Source organism: Furipterus horrens, unplaced genomic scaffold, assembly GCF_987537825.1.
Source record: "Furipterus horrens unplaced genomic scaffold, mFurHor1.1.pri manual_scaffold_3, whole genome shotgun sequence".
NCBI lineage: Eukaryota > Metazoa > Chordata > Mammalia > Chiroptera > Furipteridae > Furipterus > Furipterus horrens.
This window is the reverse complement of record NW_028327173.1, coordinates 12,811,592-12,833,881: the sequence shown is the minus strand read 5'-3', so window position 1 is coordinate 12,833,881 and position 22,290 is coordinate 12,811,592. Positions and strand designations below refer to the sequence as shown.

Genomic DNA, 22,290 nt, shown 5'->3' with positions numbered 1-22,290 from the left:
GAAGTGATGTCTCATTGCAGTTTTGATTTGCGTTATTGTGACGATTAGTGATATTGACCGTCTTTTCGTGTGCCTGTGTGTCTCCTTTGATGAAATGTCTGTTCAGGTCCTCAACTCCCTATCTGTCCATTCACTCCCATTCTAAGCAACCACTAGTCTTTGTCTTTATAGCCTATTCTGTAGATTTCATAAAAATTGAATCATATATGTGGATTTTTGTGACTGCTTTCACTTAGCATGTTTTTAAGGTTTATCTATGTTGTAGCGTGTATTAGTATTTCCTTTTTTTTTTTCTTTTAAGAGATTTTATTTATTTAATTTTAGAGGGAGGGTAAGGAGGGAAAGAAACGTCAATGTGCGCCTCTCACACACCCCCAGCTGCGAACCTGGCCCGCAACCCAGGCACGTGCGCTGACCAGGAATCAGAGCAGCTACCTTTTGGTTCACAGGCCAGAGCTCAGTCCACTGAGTTGCACCAGCCAGGGCTCCTCTCTTTTATTGTCAAATAAAATTTAATTATGTCAATATACCACATTTTATGTGTGCTTTCATTCATCAGCTGATTGACAATTGGGTGGTTTTCACCTTTTGGCTATTTTGTATAATGTTGCATGCATATAAATATTCATATGTAAGTTTTTGCAGGGACATAAATTTTCATTTCTCTTGGTTATACACTTGAGAGTGGAAGTGGTGGATTGTATGGTAACTCAATGTTTAAACTTCTGAGGGACTGTGAGGCTGTTTTCAGACTGGCTGTACTATTTCATGTTCCCAGTAGCGGTGTATAAGGGTTCTAGTTTCACTACATTTTCATCAATACTGGCTTTTTGGTTCTAGTTATCGTAGTGGGTGTGAAGTGATATTTCATTGTTGTTTTGATTTGCATTCTTTGATAACTGATTATACTGAGTATCTTTTCATGTGCTTTTTAGCCATTTGTATGTTTTCTTGGGATAAATGTCTATTCAGATTCTTTGTCCATTAAAAAAAATAGGTTGTTTGTGTTTTTATTTTTTAGTTGTAAGAGATCTTCACATATTCTGGATACAAGTCCCTTACCATACATATGATTTGCAAATATTTTTCCCCCATTCTGTGGATTGTCTTCACTTTCTTGATGGTGTCTTTTGATGCACAAAAGTTTTTAACTCTGTTGAAGTACAGTTTATCTTTTTTTGTTGTTGCTCTTGCCTTTGGTGTCTTATCTAACAGTCTATTGCCAAATAGGAGGTTATGCAGATTTATCCTGTTTACTTCTAAAATTTTATAGTTTTATCCTCTACATTTAGGTCTTGATTAATTTTGAGTTAATTTTTATGTCATATTCTTTATGGATCAGAACTAATATCAAAGAGCATATAGCTATTTCCAACTCATTTGTATTTTAAATAGTGCTTCTTTTGAGGAATCATGTATAGTATATTTGTGTATATTTTTGAAAATTTGTCGTTATTCTTATGCTATACAATTTGTCTTCCTTTTTCATTATCAAAAACTACGTAGAAAGAAGGATAAAATGAAGGCATAAATTGACTGACATTACCATTAAATAAAACAGAATGCAGAAAAAGATCGTTTGTATTCATTTGTTGCCATCTCCTGAAATCAGTTAACTGTGTCTTCTCCAAAGCAGTATTTGTGCAGTGGGTTTGTACTTCGACTTTTCCTTTCAGTGAGGCAGTGATAACTTGAGGCTGTCACTTTAAGAATGTTGCTTTTGCTGAGCATTGGGAAAGTAGCATTTCTTGTACTGGAGTGGGGCAAAGTTTAGGAACATTCAGCTGGGGATTGTAAATGGAACAGTAGTATTTCAGCAAACTGGAGGAAGATTTCTCTTGACCTTCACTACTTACTTTCTTACTTGTCAATATCTACCTTTTGAAGAGATACTGCCTACGAGTCAAATCCAAGCTCAGTTATGATTGTCGTTGATCCAAAACTCTCCTGAGGAGAGCTCATCATTCATGAAATTTCAGTAAACCTCTGTGCTTCAAAGAATTATTGGTTCTCTCTTTCCTTCATGATATAAGTAGGAAACATTCAGATCATTATGTAATCTTACATGTCCTATCCTGAATTTTTCTGATGAAATTTGGTTGCTGAAAATTTTTTATCTGGTGAATCGACATGTAATATGGTGAATAGGTAGTGAGTATTTTAATAATCAATTTAGAGCCCTGACCAGTGTGGCTCAGTTGATAGGGCGTCGTTCCACAAAGCAGAAGGCCACCGGTTCATTTCCTGGTCAGGGCACACGCGTGGGTTGTGGGTTTGGCCCTGGCTGGGGCAGGGCCTGCACGCGTGAGAGGCAGCTGGCCGATGTTTCTCTCCCTCTTTCTTTTCCCTTTTCCTCTCTCTGAAAATAAATAAAATCTTTTAAACAACAATCAGTTTAGCCCTGGCTGGTGTGACTCAGTGGATTGAGTGACGCCTGTGAACCAAAAGGTCCCCGGTTCGATTCCCAGTCAGGGCATATGCCTGGGTTGTGCACTAGGTCCCCTGTTAGAGGTGTGTGAGAGGCAATGTTTCTCTCCCTTTCTCCCTCCCTTCTCCTCTCTCTGAAAATAAATAAATATTTTTTTAAAAAGATAATCAATTTAGAAACTGTTGTGCTTTAATTCTCCTTAACCTTCAAATTTCATTTGATTTTGAAATTTGTCTTGTTAATGTTTTTTTAGAAAAAGAATGTGTAGAATTAACATCATGTAATCTTGTTAATGATTTTGCTTATTTTTCCTAGTGATATAAATCAGCAATTTGAACTGCAAAAATGTCAAGTGGGTGTGCTACTGCATTTCAGTTATGAGATTTAAAAAATAAACTGTGTTCTGGAGTACTGCACATTGATATTGCACTGTTTATTGATTGAATTAGAATTTTGAGTGGTGCTGTGAGAAACGATTTGCTTTTTACCCTGAGCTGAAAGGGAAATATGCATCCAATGGTATCTGCTGGTGATACTGAGCTTGGGGAGAGCTGGTAATAAGCTCAGTGGTTGGCAGGATTTGGAGGAAGTATGCTGTAGTGTTAAGAGCTTTATGTGAATGTCATTGCTTTGAATTTACTTGTTTTTGGAGACAATGCCTAGCAGCACCTATCTCATACTCTCTTTTTTAAATCTCCTAACTTATCTGGGCTTTTGTTAGTGGAAAGGGTGATAACCAGTTTAGTTGCAAATTACTAAAATAGTATTATTTTAAAATTGATATATAAGTCACATACCATATAATTTACACTATTCAGTTGTGCAATTCAGTGGTTTTTAGCATATTTACAAGGATGTGTAACCATAACCATTGCAAATTAGAAAATTACTCTGTAAAATAAGCTCCCTCGGTTTCTTGCATTACCTGCCTTACCTGTAACAGTGAGTATTCCATTTGGCATTGGGAAAATGATTCAACTCAGTCTAAGAACTTGGGACTTTTTGGTTTTAGAGTGACACTACATTGACTCCTTTGTGAGGTGAAATGCCAATTTAGTTCTGTCCTGTAGATAGAGGCAACCAGATTTTGACCAGGTTGTGATGTTGTCTTTCTATATATGATATGAAGTATTCTGCTCTTGGACACACTGATGTAATAGGAAGAGTGCAGTCTTTAGAATACAGTAAGACCTGGCTTGGCTACTTTGCCTTGTTAACGTGGGTAAGTTACTTTATCTTGCTGAGCCGCAGTTTACCAGAGTACTATAAAATGGTTCAGTGAAGACAACCTGATTGGTTATGCTTGTAACACACTTTGGATTCAGATCTTCTAACTTCTGTTTTTAGTTTTCTTTTTATAGGACTGTGTTTTTGTTTTAAAATAATTATTTTTTTTAATCTAGATTTTTTTTTTATGAAGCACTTCATTTATCAGTTCCCACAATATTTTGTAGATAATTAGTGAAATAAATGAAATCAACATTCTATATCTGTGGCCAGGGAGACAAAATGTTAACTGGAATGTTGGCTAAACATATGGTTGTCTTTTTAGAAATCTTGTAGTTATAGGAATATTGTTTGCCAGTAAAGTAACTAATAGGAACCAGGAACCCTAACCTACCCTTAAGTGGTGTGGCTCCGCTTATGGGGCATAGTACTGGTAACTAATTTGAGAGTTTATTTTCACATAGTGAGAATTAGCCTTAGCTAGAAAAAGCAATAGCAGTTGGCTCTGCAGAAGAAAGAATGGCCTCATATTTTCTACTATTCATGGACCACAATGCAGAATTTGAAGAATGTTTTATTTCAGCCAGGGGTAATCTTATTCCTGAAAGAATTGACAAGCTAACAGGAAGGACTTTTGTCCTGAAACTTGTTAGGTTTATATTTCCACATGGCAAACATATACATAGTTGGGATGAAGCATTTTTTAAATGACATGTTTTAGCTTTCTTTCTCTATGTGGCATTTTAAATGCATAAGGGCTAGTTTAAGGAACTGTCTAGAGACTGGTGCAGTGTTATTAATTTTGATGACTAAAGCACAGGATTTTTCTTTTTTTCTCTTACCTCAGTAAACTGTTGCTACTAAGATATGAAGAATTTCACTTCTAATGATTCTTTCAGATTTCTTTAACTTATGGTCATTCATATAAAATTACTTGCAACTGTCACTCAATCTTTCAAACGGTTGCATTGAATTTAAAAGGAACATAATGTAAGAAGTGGGCCCTGGCTGGTTTAGCTCAGTGGATTGAGCGTCGGCCTGCGAGCTAAGTGTCGCTGGTTCGATCTTCCAGTCAGGGTACATCAGAGAAGGAAAACTCTGACTCCAAAAAACCTCCGCTGCCTTGCGGCATACCTCTTCAGGGGAAAGGCTAAGGGAGTAAACCCCGACAGAAAATCCGGAGCCGGAGTCCCTAAGGCGGTTTGACGTTGTAGTCAACACCGGCAACTCCTGCGGCGCACCTGAAGCCAAGCTGTATTGACTCCGTCTTTCCCTTGGACCCTTCAGCTGCGAAGAGAGGGGGGGTCTGCTGCATGGGCAACAGCAGACCCTCCATATTACCCTGCCCAGGCTCTGTAGCTTCAGCGTCATCGCAAGATGTCGATTCAACATGGGAGGAGACAGATACCATGTCACTCCCGAGTCGGACTGCACAGCCATTCTCGGCGGTGCAGATAGACTCTTAAGAAGCTACACCATCGTCTCTCGAGACGGACGGCTGCCGACGACGACGACGACGAATGTAAGAAGTATTAGATATTTGTTACAATGAAGAAAGGATTCTCTCATTTGGGTTTATCACATTTATAGTCATTCTTTTAAAAATACATTGAAATTATGCAAATACTTTATATTTATTTTAGAAAAGGCACATGATACAGTTATATAATCCTACCACCTGGAAATAATTGCTGTTAATGTTTTGGTTGTCATTCTTAAAGAGATAAAACTATCACCTTACCAGGCAGAAGAACTTGTTACATCTTTCGATTTTTGAAGCTGAATAAAATGATAGTCTTTTGTCTTTTAACAGAATGTCTTGACAACATGCTGAAACATTTTAAACTAAGTTATGCTGGAGTCTTTTTAAAAATGGGGAGTTGGTGGGTGGATATGAGGGAAACTAGCAGCTAAAAGAAAAAAAACAAGGAAACACTTGTATTCCTGTGTAGTTAGTAGAACAGACTGGGCCTTTGTCAGCAATTTCCAGATTGATGAATTAGTCTTATCTTTCTGAATATCCTGCTTATATTTCCTTAGTCTCTTTCTCTAGAATAAAGGTGGTAGATTTTCATTATAGGCTTAAAGTTTGGAGGTTTGTTGTGTAATTTTATTTGTTTTGCGTTTCCATGGAATATTTATCATGGGACTCCCTTTTGGAGACATTGATCTAATACATTAGGAAATTTGAAAAACTTTGTTTTTTCCAGTTCCTGTGGACAGTTAAGTGTATAACCCCCCCACTAATTGGATGACAAAGCCTGGGTCACTGACAGAATTTTGTGGTGGTAATTTTCTCTTACTGCTAAAGCAATCCATTTTTGGAGTTCTCTTATCCTTAACTTGCTCTTCTAGAATTCCTAGAGGACCTGTGCAGCAGCCTCTCGAGGACCGGATCTTCACTCCTACCGTCTCTGCAGTGTACAGCGCGGTGAGTAACTCAAGGTTGCTTGTCAAATTGTCTGTCCCCACACGAGCCTTCAGCACCACAGGCGGTGGCTGATAGGCATGTGATAGATTGTTTTTGGCAAAAGGTTCAATAAAATCCCAAATAGAACTAGATGTATATAATATAATAAGGCAAATAGGCCTTTCCCCCATCATCTTGATTTAAGAAGTGGTGATGAAACAAACATGTTATGGTAGATTGGCTCGTACACCTGTCTTCTTTTATTTTCCTTTCATAAACATTTGCCTTTGGCCATGTATTGTGAATTTTTTTTTTTTTCCCTTTTTTTTTTTTTTCAGATTTAATGTGTTTTATTGATTAAAATATTACATTTGTGCCAATTTCCCTTCCCTCTGCTTCCCTCCACCCGGTGGCCCCCCTCCCTCCAGTTGTCCCCCCCTTTTAGATTATGTCCATTAGTTGTGCATACAGTTCCTCCCAACCTCTCTCCGTCTATTCCATTCCCTCCTACCTTGATCCCCAATTCCTATATCATCTCCCTCCCTTTCCCCATTCCCCCTCCCTGTTGACCTCCCCCCAATATGCTTCCCGTACCCACAGTTCCTTTTCCACTCTCGTTGCCTATTTAGTTTGCCTTTGTTTCATCTCCCTAGCTTCTGTTTTTTTAAACCAGTCCCTTTAACATCTCATATAACAGTGGTTTGGATCTAATGAACTCTTTCAGTTTTATTTTGTCCTGGAAACACTTTCTCTGTCCTTCTATTCTGAATGACAATTTCGCTGGATAGAGTATTCGTGGTTGTAGGTTTTGGATTTTCATTACTTTGAATATTTCTTGCCAGTCTCTTCTTGCCTGTAGGGTTTCCCTTGAGAAGTCAGCTGATAGTCTAATTGGGACCCCTTTGTACATAATTCTTTTCTTCTCTCTTGCTGCTTTTAAGATTCTCTCTTTATCTTTAATTTTTGACATTTTGATTATAATGTGTCTTGGAGTGGTTCTCCCTGGGTCCAGTCTCTTGGGAACTCTCCTTGCTTCCTGGACCTGCAAGTCTATTCCCTTCCCCAAGTCTGGGAAGTTCTCCTTTATTATATTTTCACTCAATTTTTCAAGTTCTAGTTCATCTTCCTCATTCTCTGGCAAACCAATGATTCTTATGTTGGGCCTTTTATAGCTGTCCCAGAGGTTTCTGATCCTCTCATTGTTGCTTCCCATTTCCTCTCGCTGCATTGGTTGACTGCTTGTTCCTTCTCCATATTCCAGTTTGTTGAAATGAACTCTGGATTTTTTTTTCTCACCATCTATCTCGTATGCGGTTTTGTTCCTTTCGTTATGAAAGTTTTTCGCTTCTTTCTTATCTTTTTCCTGCTCTTTTGTGAATTCTGTAAGCCACCTGATAACAATGGCCCAGAACTGAGCCTCTGACAGGTTTCTTATCTGTTCATCTGTCAGGTTCTCTATCTGCTGCCTGGTGAGTTGTGTCACCGGGATTTCTATAGTTGTCTGCCTCATTTTGACAGATGCGTTTTGTTTTCTTGGGCCGGCTGTCCGGGGCAGTGCCTGTGTATGCGTCACAAATCAGCGACCAGCGCCTGCCTGTCCGCGACCTATTTTGCAGCCCTGTGGTGCTTTCTTTGGGGGCGGGGGTCCAAGATGGATTCACACAGTTATTCAGCTAGGAGACCGGGATCCGTCCTCCCGCCCCCCTGGGCCTCACTGTTCAAGGCGATGCGGCGGCCGCTCTCCCCAGCGCCGGAGTCGCGCACCGCCAGGGGCTTGACCGCAGCCGGGATTCCTCGCCGGGGTCGCGCACCGCCAGGGGCTTGACCGCAGCCGGGATTCCTCGCCGCCCTGCCGCTGTCCAGGTGCGACCGCAAACAGCACTGCCCTCTTTAACTCTTACCTGCCCAAATGGCACCGCTGGTTTATAACTTCATATGTTGGACTTCCGTGTAGTTTTATTTTCTGGAATTTCTAGTTATCCTTTGTTTTGAAGTAGTTGTATTCCTCTCTAGTTGTAGAGGGAGACCTAGCGTGTCCGTCTAAGCCTCCATCTTGGCCGGAAGTCGTGAATTTTAATTTTCTTTTTGGATATCTTTTCTCTAAAATTTTAACTTAAACTTTTTTTTATTGTACTTTTTCTCTACAGTTACATGTAAAAATGCAGAAGGTTTGGAAAAGAGAACATTGGTTTTAATGGGAGGAGGTTTGATTTTTTATGTTAAATGATTGATTCAGATTTATAATGAAGGAACTTAAAGGTTAGAGGATGAAGGTATTAAAATTAAAAGCAGATATCAACTGTCTTACAATGAGCCTGAGAAATTTTAGGGAGAATTGAGGAGACAGACATAATCTTTTTAATACTTTAGTTCATCATACTATGTGTACCTAAGGATGTGACAAGGTGCTTTATAGAAACTCACACTGTATGAGGAAGTAAATAAATAATTGTAATATAAGGTTATATGATAAAGCAGTGATTCTTATCCTTTTGGGTTATGAATTATTTATAGAATTTGAATGGTTGCAATGCTTTCTCTTTAAAAAACAGCACATACCCAGTGTTTACATGAAATTTCAGAGTATCATAGATGTCCATTAAGCCACTGATAGGCCCCATGTTAAGATCCTTTGATTAGAGATCTGAACGTGCTAGTATATGGTAAAGGAAGAAGACATTTTATTGTGGAAGTGACACTAAGCTGGAAGGTATAGACCTCTAGGCAAAGAAGGGAGGAAAAGGCCTTCCAGGAAATGAAGATTCAGAATCATGGTTAGTAGAATGGCTAATGTGGCATGCATTTTAGGTTTTGTAGCTGAAGTAAAGATGAGATTGGTGGGTTTTGATGATTTTAACATTGTCCTAAAGAGTTCGAACTTTATCATGAAGGTAATGGGTAAGATGATTATTTTTCCTGGCTTACTCAAAACAAGTCTCAGTTACAGCTATTGTAGATCAATTAATAGTATTTTGAACCTCCTCGAACTCTTAAAATAGACCCAGTTTTGATGATACACTAGTAATTGGAAACCTTCAGTTTATGTTGAAAAATAACCTTTAATTCTTTTATAGCACAAACTTTTTGGGGGCCAGAGTTTGCTTTGGTTTTATTTTTTTAAATACTGAGTTTATTGGGAGAAGCCTAACACTTAAAGTACAACTTTTTCTAATTATCAAAGTATACCTTCACCATCGAATTATTATTTTGAAAATTAAGATAGGTAAAAAAAGGAAACTGAAAATTTTTAGTAATTTTGATTGATTTTTAGAGGGAACTACTATAGCTATTTTTTGGTATAGTTTTATTTATCATTTCTTTTTAAAAATTTTAATTTTATTGTATTTTTTTCATTACCATTTATTCCTCTCATACCCCTTCCCTTTAGCAGTCACCACACTGTTGTCCACGTCCATGAGGCCTTTTTCCTTTTTGCTCAGTCCCTCCACCCGCAATCCCTGTCCCCCAGCTGGCTTCCTGCTCTCCGTCTGTGAGTCTGTCTCTATTTTGGTTCTTAGTTCAGTTTGTTCATTAGATTCCGTATATGAGTGAAATCATATAGTATTTGACTTTCTCTGACTGGCTTATTTCACTTAGCATAACCTTCTCCAGGTCCATCCATACTGTTGCAAAGGGTACAATTTTCTTTTTTATGGCCAAGTAGTCGTCCATTGTGTAAATGTCCCATAGATGTTTTATCCACTGATCTCCTGATGAACGCTTGGGCTGCTTCCATATCTTGGCGATTGTAAGTAATGCTGCAATGAACACAGGAGTGCTTATGTCCTTCTGAATTAGTGTTTTGTTTTCCTTTCAATATATCCCCAGAAGTGGGATCGCTGGGTCAAAAGGCAGATCCATTTTTAATATTTTGAGGTATCTCCATACTGCTTTCCACAGTGTGCACCAATCTGTATTCCCATCAACAGTGCGAAAGGATTCTCCTTTCTCCACATCCTTGCTAACACTTGTTTGTTGATTTATTGATGATGACCATTCTGACAGGTGTGAGGTGATACCTCATTTTGGTTTTAATTTGCATCTCTGATGATCAGTGATGTTGAGCATCTTTTCATATCTCTGTTGCCCATCTGTATGTCCTCTTTGAATAAATGTCTATTCAGGTCCTACACTCATTTTTTAATTGGGTTGTTTATTTTTTTGGTGTTGAGTTTTGTTAAGGTCTTCATAAATTTTGGATATTGAGCCCTTATCAGAACATATCGACAAATATGTTCTCCCATTCTGTGGGTTGTCTTTTTATTTTGTTGTTTTTCTTCGCTGTGCAAAACCTTTTTAGTTTGATATAGGGCCATTTGTTTGTTTTTTTCTCTTGTTTCTCTTGCCTGGGGAGATATCCCAGAGATAGCAACATGCTTAATGTGGTCTTAGAACTGCAAGGAAGCCAGTGTGGCTAGAATATAGAAAGGTTGGAGATAGCATTCAAAGATGCACGTGGAGCATTATAGACCATGGTAAAGCTTATGGATTTTAATCTAGATGTGATAGAAAGCCATTGGAAATTTAAGAGCAGTAATTTTAAACTTCCTTTTAAAAGAATGTAGCTATTATAGAGAGTAGACTGTGTTTAGGGCAGGTAGTTGGGGTGGTAAAATGGAAGCAAGGAGGCCAGTTAAATCGTTATTGTAATAATACAGGCAAGAGATGATGACTTCCTGTAAGGTGGTAGCAGTAAGAGACGAATAGTAGATTCGGTATATATGTTGAAAGTGGAATATGATGATATCTTGGATGTGGGATGTGAGAGATGTCATGGATCTTGGATTGAGCAACTGAAAGAATGTAGTACTATTTATAGAATGAGTGCTGGGTGAAGAATGGGTTTTTTTGAGAAAAAATATATGTAATCATTATTTTTGTGAGTAGTTAAGCATTAGGTTGTTTCCAGTTTTGCCTATTAGAAATGACTTATTTGAATTTAAAGTTTTCTCTGAATTTTGGATTGTTTTTGTAGAATAATTTTCTAGAAATGCAATTACCGAGTTAAAGAATAGACATGTTATTAAGATTCCTCATAAATGAGGACATGTGACTTTATACACTTAGTACTTTGGAGTGAGTGACAGCAGCACAGTGCCTGCTACACAGTTAAAGTGAAATTTTTGAATTTTAAGTTTTTGAATTTTTGAGTTAAATCAAATTTGACTTTTACTAGTTAAAGCTACTACTGTAAATGTAACCTTCAGTCAATTAAAAAAGTGTCGGTTATATATAGTATCTATTCTGGAGAGACAAAGGATTTTAGGCAATAGAAAGTAGCCTTGAAATATGATAGTCTCTACTTTTGATGAGTTGTTTCCATTCTTAGTGACTTAAGTCTCTGCTGTACCTTTACAGTGTTGTACGCAGTAACTGAACGTAGGAGAGTGGTTGACCAAGTTCTTTGACATTCTTAGTTTATCTTTTTCTCAGCCCCGAGGTTACATATTGATCATTATTCCTCTAGTGTCTAGGTTCATTAGTGTCATAATATAAAGGCTAACCCTCAATTCACTTCCTCCTGCATCACCATATGGTGCCTGTATGTCACGTTGAGTTGGTTAAATTTTTTGAAAGGCAAAAACACTCCTGGCTAGTTTTAAAAAATTATGCAGTAGATTTTACTTTATTATGCTTTCTGTCCTTATGTCAGCCATTTAGTTAGGTTCTCTGCTGATAATCAAAGAAATATCCTAAGTTGGACTCTTTTTGTAAAAGTGCCTTCATGTTACATGTTTTATCCTGGTTTTTATTTATCTATTTTAGCCTGGTTTATGTTAGTTTCTCTTTGGATCATTTATCAGGGATGAACAGGATACTTTTGTCATTATTCCTTATTAACCATAATTGCATTAGAGTGATTGGGCATATAAGCAAAAAATGAATAAAGCTAATAGTATTTATTAAAATCCTCACCTGAGAATATGTTCATTGATCTTAGAGGGAGAGGAAGGGAGAAGTGGGAGAGAGAGAGAGAGAGAGAGACAGATAGACGGGCAGGCAGGCAAACAGACAGACATCGGTCTGAGAAATATCGATGGGTTGCCTCCTGCATGCACCTCAACCAGAGATTGAATCTTCAACCTTTTGGTGTACAGGACTAGGCTCCAAACAACTGAGCCACTCGTCCAGGGCAAGCCAATATTTTTAAAACTCTTGTAAGGGCAGTACATATGTATTATCAATATATGGTAGAGAGGAAATGGCAGAAGTAAAGAGGCAGGATGAAGTTTTTGGCTTATATATTTCATTTAGAGAAATTAGATTTTATGACTATTAAGCCAGTATTTTTAATGTAATTGCAGAGACATTAGGATGTCTTTTATTTCTTTTTCTTGCCTATTTGCTCTAGCTGTCATTTTCATTACTATGTTGAATAGAGGTGGTCATGCAGACATCCTTGCCTTGTTCCTGAATCTGAGGAGAAAGAAAAGCTTTCAGTCTTTCACCATTGAGTATTGCGTTCTCTGTGGGTTTTTCCTGTATGGTTTTTATTATGTTGATGTTTGTTAGATGCTTTTTCTACATTGCTTGAAATGACCATGTCGGTTTTTACCTTCATTTTATTGTTGTGGTGTATTATGTTGATCAGTTTTAATATATTGAATTACCTTTACATTTTAGGAATAAACCCCAAACAGTGTGTAATTCTTTTAACATGCTGCTGAGTTCTGTTTGTTATTATTTAGTTAAAGATTTTTGCATCATTGTTCATAGGAGATATTGGTCTGTAATTGTCTTAGAGTCTTGTCTGGCTTTGGTATTAGGGTAATGTTGGCCTCATAGAATGAGTTAAGAAGTGTTCCCTCCTGTTCAGTTTTTTTGAAAAGTTTGAGAAGAGTTGGTATTAGTTATTTTTTTATATTACACTTTATTGATTATGCTATTAAAGTTGTCCCAATTTTTCTCCTTTACCATCCTCCACCCAACACCCCCCGACTCCCTCAGGCAGTCCCCACAACATTGTTCATGTCCATGGGTCATGTGTGTAAGTTCTTTGGCTACTCCATTTCCTATGATGTACTTTACATCCCTATGGTTATTCCGGAACAATCAGTTTGTACTTCTTTATTCCTTCACCTCTTCACCTGTTCCCCCACAGCTGCCTCCCATCTTGCAACCATCAAAACACTATCCATGATTCTGTATCTCTTCTTCTTGTTTGCTTTGTTTGATAGATATGTATTTATTGCCACATTATTGTTCATAGTTTTGATCTTTTTCTTAAATAAGTCCCTTTAACATTTCACATAATAATGATTTGGTGATGATGAACTCCTTTAGTTTTTTCTTGTCTGGAAAGCTATTTATCTGCCCTATGATTCTAAAAGATAGCTTTGCTGGGTAGAGCAATCTTGGCTGTAGCTCTCTGCTTTTCATGACTGAATATTTCTTGCCAGTCCCTTCTAGCCTGCAGAGTTTCTTTCGAGAAATCAGCTGACAGTCTTATGGGACTCCCCTGTAGGTAACTAACTTCTTTTCTCTTGCTGCTTTTAAGATTCTCTCTTTATCTTTAACCTTTGGCATTTTAATTATGATGTGTCTTGATGTGGTCCTCTTTGGGTCTAGCTTGTTTGGGACTCTCCGTGCTTCCTGGACTTGCATGCCTATTTTCTTCACCAAATTGGGGAAGTATTCTTCCATTATTTTTCAAATAGATTTTCAATTTCTTGCTCTTTCTCTTCTCCTTCTTGCACCCATATGATGTGAATGTTGGACCTCTTGAATTTGTCCCAGAGACTGCTTACACTGTCCTCATTTTTTGGATTCTTTTATCTTCTTGTTGTTCTGATTGTTATTTTTTTACTTTCTTATGTTCCAAATCATTGATTTGATTCATTCACTCTACTGTTGTTTCTCTGTAAATTGTTCTTTATTTAATTAGTATATCCTTCATTTCTGACTTGATCTTTTTTATGCTGTTGAGGTTCTCAATAAGTTCCTTGAACATACTTATAACCAGTGTCTTGAACTCTGCATCTGATAGATTGCTTATCTCCATTTTGTTTAGTTCTTTTTTTGGACTTTTGAGCTTTTCTTTCATTTGGGCCATGCTTCTTTATCTCCTCATTTTGGCAGCCTCCCTTTGTTTATTTCTGTGTATTAGGTAGAGCTGCCATGACTCCCTTTCTTGGTTAGTGTGGCCTAATATAGTAGGTGTCCTGTAGGGTCCAGTGGCACAGCCTCCCCTATGACCCAAGCTAGGTACTCGAGTTGCGCCCTTCATGTGGTTGTGTACACCCTCCTCTTGTAGTTGAGCCTTGATTGCTGTTGGCAGGCCAATGGGAGGGATTTGCCCTGGCCAGTCATCTTCATGGGCTGGCTGTGACCACTGACCACCAGCCTCTGCCCTCCGAGGAGGATTAGCTGTGCAGCAGTGGTGTGGTGGTGCTCCAACATGGTCTGTAGCTGTCCAGTGGGTGTGCAGGCCCTGTGGTTTCCCAGGTGGTGCAGACCAAGGGCAGCTACGACCTGTATTCTTCTCAGAGCCACGCTGGATGAGTTATAAAGCAATATGAGATGGCTGCTGCTACTTGTGCTGAGCTTGGAGGTTCCCAGCTTGGCTGGCTCCTGTTAGGTCTGGGTCTAGGGCCATTTAGCAAGCGAAATAGGGTCTGGGAGCTCATTGAGGCTAGCTCTTGCTTGTTTGAGAGGATTTAGGAAGTTGTGAAGTATGAGCCAAGGCCAGCCATTCATATGGAAAAGCCACTATTAACAGTTTGGGTGGGTCCCTAAGTTGGGTTGGGTAGCATTAGTCTCAGGGGATCTCTAGGATGGGGGCAAACAGTGTTAGCCAACTCTGTGGCTCTGTGGCTCTGTGGGGGGAGGGTTCACAAAAGGGACAATAGCCTCTGGCTGCCTTTCTGCCTCAGAGAAAGCTGTCCGCCTACTCTCGCCTTGATGCCAGACTGTTCAGTTCTTCCGTGTTTGCCACTCGTGTCGGGCTGGGACTCCTCACCCCCAAGATATCTCTTCCAAATTTTTATCCACCACACATGGATGTGAGACCGGCCCTTTTGTGTCTCCACCCCTCCTACCAGTCTGGATGGATGTGGTTTATTTCCATAGCTGTTGGACTTCCATTCAGTTTTATTTCTGATGGTCCTGAGTGATGGTTATTCTATATTTTAGTTGTAATATTGATGTGGTTGTGTGAGGAGGCAAGCCGTTTTTACCTATGCCTCCATCCTGACAATAAGTTCGGTATTAGTTATTTTTTACATGTTTGGTAGCATTTACCAGTGACACCATCAAGTCTAGGGCTTTTTTTTGTTTTTGTTTTTGAGATTTTTGATTACTGATTCAATCTCCTTGGTAGTATAGATCTTCATATTTTCTGTTAATTGTTTAGTCTTGGTAGATTTAAAAAAAAAAGAATTTATTTATTTATTTTTAGAGAGAGGGGAAGGGAGGGTGAAAGAGAGGGAAACATCAATGTATGGTTGCCTCTTGCACGCCCCCAACTGGGGACCTTGTGCAACCCAGGCATGTGCCCCAACTGGGAATTGAACCAGTGACACTTGGTTAACAGGCTGGCGCTCAATCCACTGAGCCACACCAGCCAGGGCTAGTCTTGGTATATTTTGTTTTTCTAAGGTTTTGTTCATTTTATCCATGTTATTCAATTTGTTGCTGTTTAGATTATTTTCTTAATTTTGGACATTGACAGAATGTTCAAATCAGAATTCTCCAATCATCTGGAAAGATCAAGGTCAGTGGTTCTCAATTGGAGATGATTTTGCCTCCCCAAGAGACATTTGGCAGTATCTGGAGACATTTTTGGTTGTCACAACTTGGGGGGAAGAATGATAGTGGCATTTAGTGGCCAGGAGACCAGGGATATAGCTAAATATCCTAAAGTACGCCAGACGGCCTCACAACAAAGAATTATCCTGCCCAGAATGTCAGTAATGTCACTGTTGAAAAACTCTGACCTAATTTTTCCTTAAATTTTAGGCAAAATTATTAAGTTTACTTAAAATTGTTAACATCCATTTGTCTAGCTAATATATGTTAAATACCTACTATGTACTATAGAGTTCTGGAAGAAAAACATTGATATGAAAGTAAAAAATAATGTAGTAGGTTTCGAAGGAGATAAACAGGATGTAAATTTGATAACAGAAAAATTTTTATTAGGAATGTGAAAAGCCTGAGAGCATGGCCTTTTAGATGATATCTGAACCATGAAGAGGTTTTAGCCCTTCGTGGTTGGGTAGGAAGTACTGTACACAAACCTTCCAAATAGAAGTTGCAGAGACTCCAAGGCTTTTAAAAGATGGAGACAGCACCGGATGGGAGGCATGGAACTGGAGCTGTCCAGTAGAAACGTGCCTGCTGAGCACTTGAAATGTGGCTAGTATGACTGAGGAGCTGAGTTTTAAATTTTATTTAATTTTCATTAATTTAAATATAAATAGTTGTTTCTGGTTATCACATTAGGAAGTGCATCTGTAGAGGTGGCAAAGTCCAGATCATGCCAATTGTGTAAGATCTGATAAGGCCTTTTGATTTCATATGACATACAGAAGAAACCATTGGAGGATTTAAAGTATAGGTATGGTGTGATAAGATTTAAATTGTAAGAGTACTTTGATATTTATTATATTAGTGAATGAATTGAGACTTACAGTTTACATGGGTGGCAGAATATATAGTGGTTAAAAGCAGCTAAAGTGGCTCTAGACTCAAACTAAATGGATTCAGTATAGCTGCTATGTGTGTCATTAAGCAAGTTGCTTAACTTTGCACCTCAGTTTTCTTTCTCATTAATAAAATGGAGATAGTTATTATATTCATCTCAAAAGGTCATTTTGAAAGTTAAGTGAGCAAATCCACTTAAAACTGATAGGACCCAATACGTAATCAGCATTCTTATACTTAGGTGTAGCTACATGAGGCAACTACTAACTACTCTTACTATTCATTTGAAATAAAAACGTGACCTAGCTTAATGTGGTGTTAGATAAAATGCTTCTGCTTTTCATTTTAATAAGATGGCTTTTAAAACCTCAGTATTTGTTGTAAATGTTTCTCATACGAGGTAATCTTTGGAATGTCTAACTTTATTAAAATAAAGTGAGCTCTTTAATAAACTAATAAATATACATGATAGAAAACGAGAAATTTGAGGGGTAAAAGACAGTGCCATTACTCATGTGCTAAATCGTCGGCAGCCATCCGTCTCGAGAGACGATGGTGTAGCTTCTTAAGAGTCTATCTGCACTCTCCAGTGAAGCTGAAGCCACAGAGCCTCGATGAAGCTACAGAGCCTGGGCAGGGTGATATGGAGGGTCTGCTGTTGCCCATGCAGCAGACCCCCCCTCTCTTCGCAGCTGAAGGGTCCAAGGGAAAGACGGAGTCAATACAGCTTGGCTTCAGGTGCGCCGCAGGAGTTGCCGGTGTTGACTACAACGTCAAACCGCCTTAGGGACTCCGGCTCCGGATTTTCTGTCGGGGTTTACTCCCTTAGCCTTTCCCCTGAAGAGGTATGCCGCAAGGCAGCGGAGGTTTTTTGGAGTCAGAGTTTTCCTTCTCTGATGTGCTAAATACTTCCAGCGTTTTTGTATGTTTCCTTTTTTTAGTCAGCTACTGCCATATTGTTAGACACTTGCTTTATTTTTAATAATTTCATAGAATTTTTTGCGGTCAAAATAATGTAATTAAACATTGTTACCCAAGAACTATTGTAGTTATAGATTATTGACACCTTATTTTTATAAATTATTTCCTTCTTTTTTTTAAATATGAGAAAGTAGCATTTGGGAAATTGATCAAAGTGCTTTTCAAATGCCAGGTTTAATAGCCAGTACTAAGTGGATACAGTTATTGCCTGTAACCTTCTGTAGTATGTCAGGACTATATTGAATTTTATGGGTTAATATGTTTCCTACATTAGACCAGTCATTTATTTTGACTACTAAATCAAACTAAAGTGAATTATCAACTTCTGTCTGTAATGAATTTCATTAACTAGTACTGAAAATAAATCAGTTGTGCTTATGAACCTTCTATTATGTACATGGTATAATGTTGAGTGGTAGTGATTCCAAGGAGTGCTGACTTTCAAATACAATGAAATAGAATAAAATCAATTTATTAGACAAATGATAAATACCAACTAATTTTCAAGTTTGTTGGAAATTTCCTTTGACACAATAGGTTCGATTTATTATTTATTTTTAGTTATTTGTAAGTTATCATTGTGCTGTCAAACATCTTTATTGAATGTGAAATTATTTTGATTTTCTAAAACTGTCCTCTTCCCAGGGTTTGAGCTGTTTTATGTTAGTTGATGTATTTGAAACTTAGTAAAAAGGAAGTAATGTATGCTTTTCATTTTATGCTTATGCATGCATGTTTGGCTCTCAAAATAGTAGTAGGTAATACAGTTCTTTTCATTAAGAAGTTAATCTTTTAAATGTTTTATATTCAGAATGAGGGGAAAGGAGGGAGAAAGAGAGGGAGAGAAACATCAGTCAGTTGCCTCTCGTGTGCTCCCAATCATGTACCTGGCCCACAACTGAGGCATATGCCCTGACTGGGAATTGAATCAGCGACCTTTTGGTTCACAGCCATTGGGCCACACCAGCCAGGGCAAGAAGTTAACCTTTTAGAAATTACTAGATAAAAATATATAGTTATACCTCTTATGGAATATACTCATTTAGGAGAACAAAGTAGATATGTATATTGACTTGAAAAGATCTCTGACATGTTTTATATATATATCACATCTTCAGCCATTCATCTGTTGATGGACATTTAAGTTGTTTCCATGTCTTGGCTACTGTGAATATAATGCTGCAGTAAACATGGAAGTACATATATCTTTATGCTATCCTGTTTCCATAATTTTTGGATATAACCCAGAAGTGGGATTGCTGGAACTTATGGTTGGCTGAATCTAAGCCTTGTATTACTTTGAAAGACCAACTTGGATTGAATTTTACAAAAATGGTTAAGGTACAAGATTAAGTGTATTTCATCACTTCCTATTCTTTCTGGGCTCACCTTGTACTCACCACAAATCCCTAACATCATCCTTCTTTATGTAGACAAATCTCACAATAAATATAAAATATTTACGGAATGTAGATGCTGCTACTACTTTTGGTAAAAATATGCCTGTTAATTAGACCAAATCTTTTTCTATACTGTCTTTCTTTCTAAATATGTAATGGTTTTCATCTGTTGTAACAGTTTAAAATATGTCTGAAGTTACTTTTCTGTGGCATTATAAATAAAACTGAAAAAACTTCAAATCTCTTGGAGCTTATTATTGGGTCTAAACATTGGGGATGTGGCACAGTTACTAAGGGTATTGAGACAAACTTAAGTAAATGTTTATTGAATGATAGCTGTGTGTGCAAGGTTTTTTGTCAGATAATATGTGAAAATGATGGTGGATACTATGATTCTTGTTTTTAAGAGTTCTTGTCTTTTAAAAAACAAACATTATTTTAAGTACATACTGGAAAATGAAGACAGCATTAACCACTATATAAATTAGAACATGTATATGTAAATCAGGAGTAAGCCACATTTAAGGTATTGTCCGTGGGTTCCCGTTAGGCAGAGGTACTTGGAGGAAGGGAGCATGACTGTAACTGTTCAGCAGAGACTGATGACTAGATACACTCGTAAGAAGCCATAAAAAGCAGATGCGCAGACAGTTTGGACTGTATCTTAGTTCAAGTGGGGAATAGGTGAACATATTCCAGTTAAAGTCTTTGCGGTGTCTACCATGAGAATACTGCTGCGTAGTGTAATGAGTCATGAAATGTATATAAAAATTTACCAAACCTGGTCAGAAGAGTTGACTATGGGGAAGCTGACAGAACAGTTCATAGAACATTTTCTTCATCATCAGTAACACTTAGCACTTACTATACACCAGGCACTATTTTAGGCACTTCACTTGTAATCACTCATTTAATCCATATAAGATAGGTATGGAATGTAAGTATAATTATATACCCTGTATTAGCTGGGGGAGCAGACTCAGAGGGGACGTATCTTGCCCAAGGTCATCCAGTTATTAAGCTACTAATTAAAATTAATGAGGAGCACTTGTCAAGTATTTATTTCAAAACAGTTAAGAGACTGGATTTGAACTCGGGTGGATCTTTAACATTTACTGAGTGATTTGCTATGTCCCAGGTACTGTACTAAGTGCTGTAGATGCATTATAGTGTTTAATTGTTATGACACCTTCATTTATAAATAAGGACATGGGGCTCAGAGAAGTTATGTAATTTGAATACACGTTTATCTGAGTTGATAGCTCATGGGCAGTACTGCATTTTACTTACTGTGTTGGAAGCTGCTTTCTTTTTGTTGAACTCTCACAAATAAGGTAGAAAACAATACTTAATTTTTATGGGATTAGGACTCTTGATCACCTCATGAAAGCTATGGATCTACTTTGCAGAACAATGAACATACAAACATAAAGTTGTTTCGTTTTGTTTTAAGCTGCAGGTAGCTAAAGGCCTCTCACTGATAAAATTCTTCCTTGTTCCAGTCTAGACCAAGTTTCCCCTTGCAACTATGCTGTGTTGCATGCCCTCTGGTCCCCTCACTATAGAGAAAATAGCCCAGTTGTTACTTTATAGGTTGTGTGTTAAATGGACAGATACCTTATTAAGATTTTACCTACCCTCAATCTTGCAGTACCTTTTTTAATTTTTATTTTTAGTATTTAACTCTGTGTGTGTGTGTGTGTATGTGTGTGTGTGTATTTTAGCATATAATCCTCATTAAAAATTCTGGGTATGTTTTTCTGAATATCTTGGTAGCAGCTGACTAATGACATTTATGAAAGTTAGGATTCCTTGTTATTAATAATTAATGTGGATTTGCTCATTAAATGTTAAATTACATACCTAATTCAAACATTATTTAATATGTATTCACTTGGTTTTACTCCTTCAAAAGAAGGATTAACCTTAAAGATATAGAGGGTGTTCTGTTAAATGTCAGTTATAAATGGCTTTTGAATTTCTCAGATAAGAAAATAGTAGAAACAGTAATCAAGTCCTTTAATATTAGAGAACTCTGAAAATGTGTTTCTTTAAACTCTGGGATATTCCCTTTAGGGCCATTTTACAAAGTATTGTATGTGTACTTGTTAAAAACAGAACAACTAATAAGGGACGACTTTAAAATAAAATGAGTTATAGGAAATTGAACTGTCATAAGTAATTGTTTGGTAAATGAAGTTGTAATAATTATTGTAAGAAAAATTAAACATAGTTATTGTTGTTTTTTTCAAAGCACATTTTGGCTGTCAAAGGAATCCTGTGGGCAAGAGATTGTAAAGAATTAGCATCTTTGTCTATCTTTCATTCTGTAGTTGCTTAATTACTATATAAAATGCTGAATATTCAATAGAAGGGTGTTTGTAACAGGTGTAAAGACCTGTTACAGATCCCAAAGAACCTTGATTATGTTGTTAATTTTTAGATTTGTAAAATCAGCAGTCTTTTTATTTGTTTAATAAGCATTTATTTAGTAACTATGAAAAAATTCAAAAAAATTAATGAGCACGTGCCAAGTATTTATTTCAGACTTTTAAAGGCCACATCAGAGAGTGTTTTTTTGCTGAAGAAATTTATAGAAAAGGGGTATAATAATGAAATACATGACTAAAGATTATTGATAGTCAGCTGGGGTGGGTGGGAAGCTTTTGGAAGAGGTCTTAATATTATTAAAGTCTTTCTGAAAATTGGTCAAACATTTTATTAGGACTTATTTTCCAGGAGAAGTTAATAAATTACATCACAAAAATATTTGACCAGACCGGGTTTGGGGGCAGATTTCTTTTTTAATGCTAATTATGTATTGGGCTAGGTTCTATGGGAGAGAAAAGTAGTAGGAAGGAGAGTTCACTTTGTGTGCTTCCACTTTGGCTGAAAAGTCAAAATGTAAACAGAAATTGGCGAGTAGTTATAAGAATTAGAGGGAAGAAAGTATTTAACATTTTGGTGGAAGTGAAGAAATCTAAAACGAAACGGTAACGCTAAACAAAAGCAAACTCCTCAAACTTTGAGAAAGCCAAGGCTGTCGTCAGCCCACCAAAGCCCATCTGCTTTGCTCTTAAGGGTTTTTTTTTTCCTCCACATTGTAGCGTCTTCAGTCATCACACATTTTTTGAGCATCTGCTTGCAAGGCATTGTGTAGAGCACAGGGGATACAGCACTCCCTTCCCTGAGGATGCTTA

The 22,290-nt window shown here is 37.5% G+C and overlaps 1 protein-coding gene across 7 annotated transcripts in view; it reads left to right on the top strand.

Moving 5' to 3' along the window:
* The window catches only part of EIF4G3 (eukaryotic translation initiation factor 4 gamma 3), a 294,628-nt gene that overhangs the window by 65,025 nt on the left and 207,313 nt on the right, over positions 1–22,290 (top strand). For all 7 annotated transcript variants that reach the window (XM_090268730.1, XM_090268729.1, XM_090268734.1 and 4 more), the window contains one exon: positions 6,011–6,086. In XM_090268730.1, the coding sequence (XP_090124856.1) occupies positions 6,011–6,086 (76 nt within the window). The remainder of the gene's footprint in view (positions 1–6,010; positions 6,087–22,290) is intronic.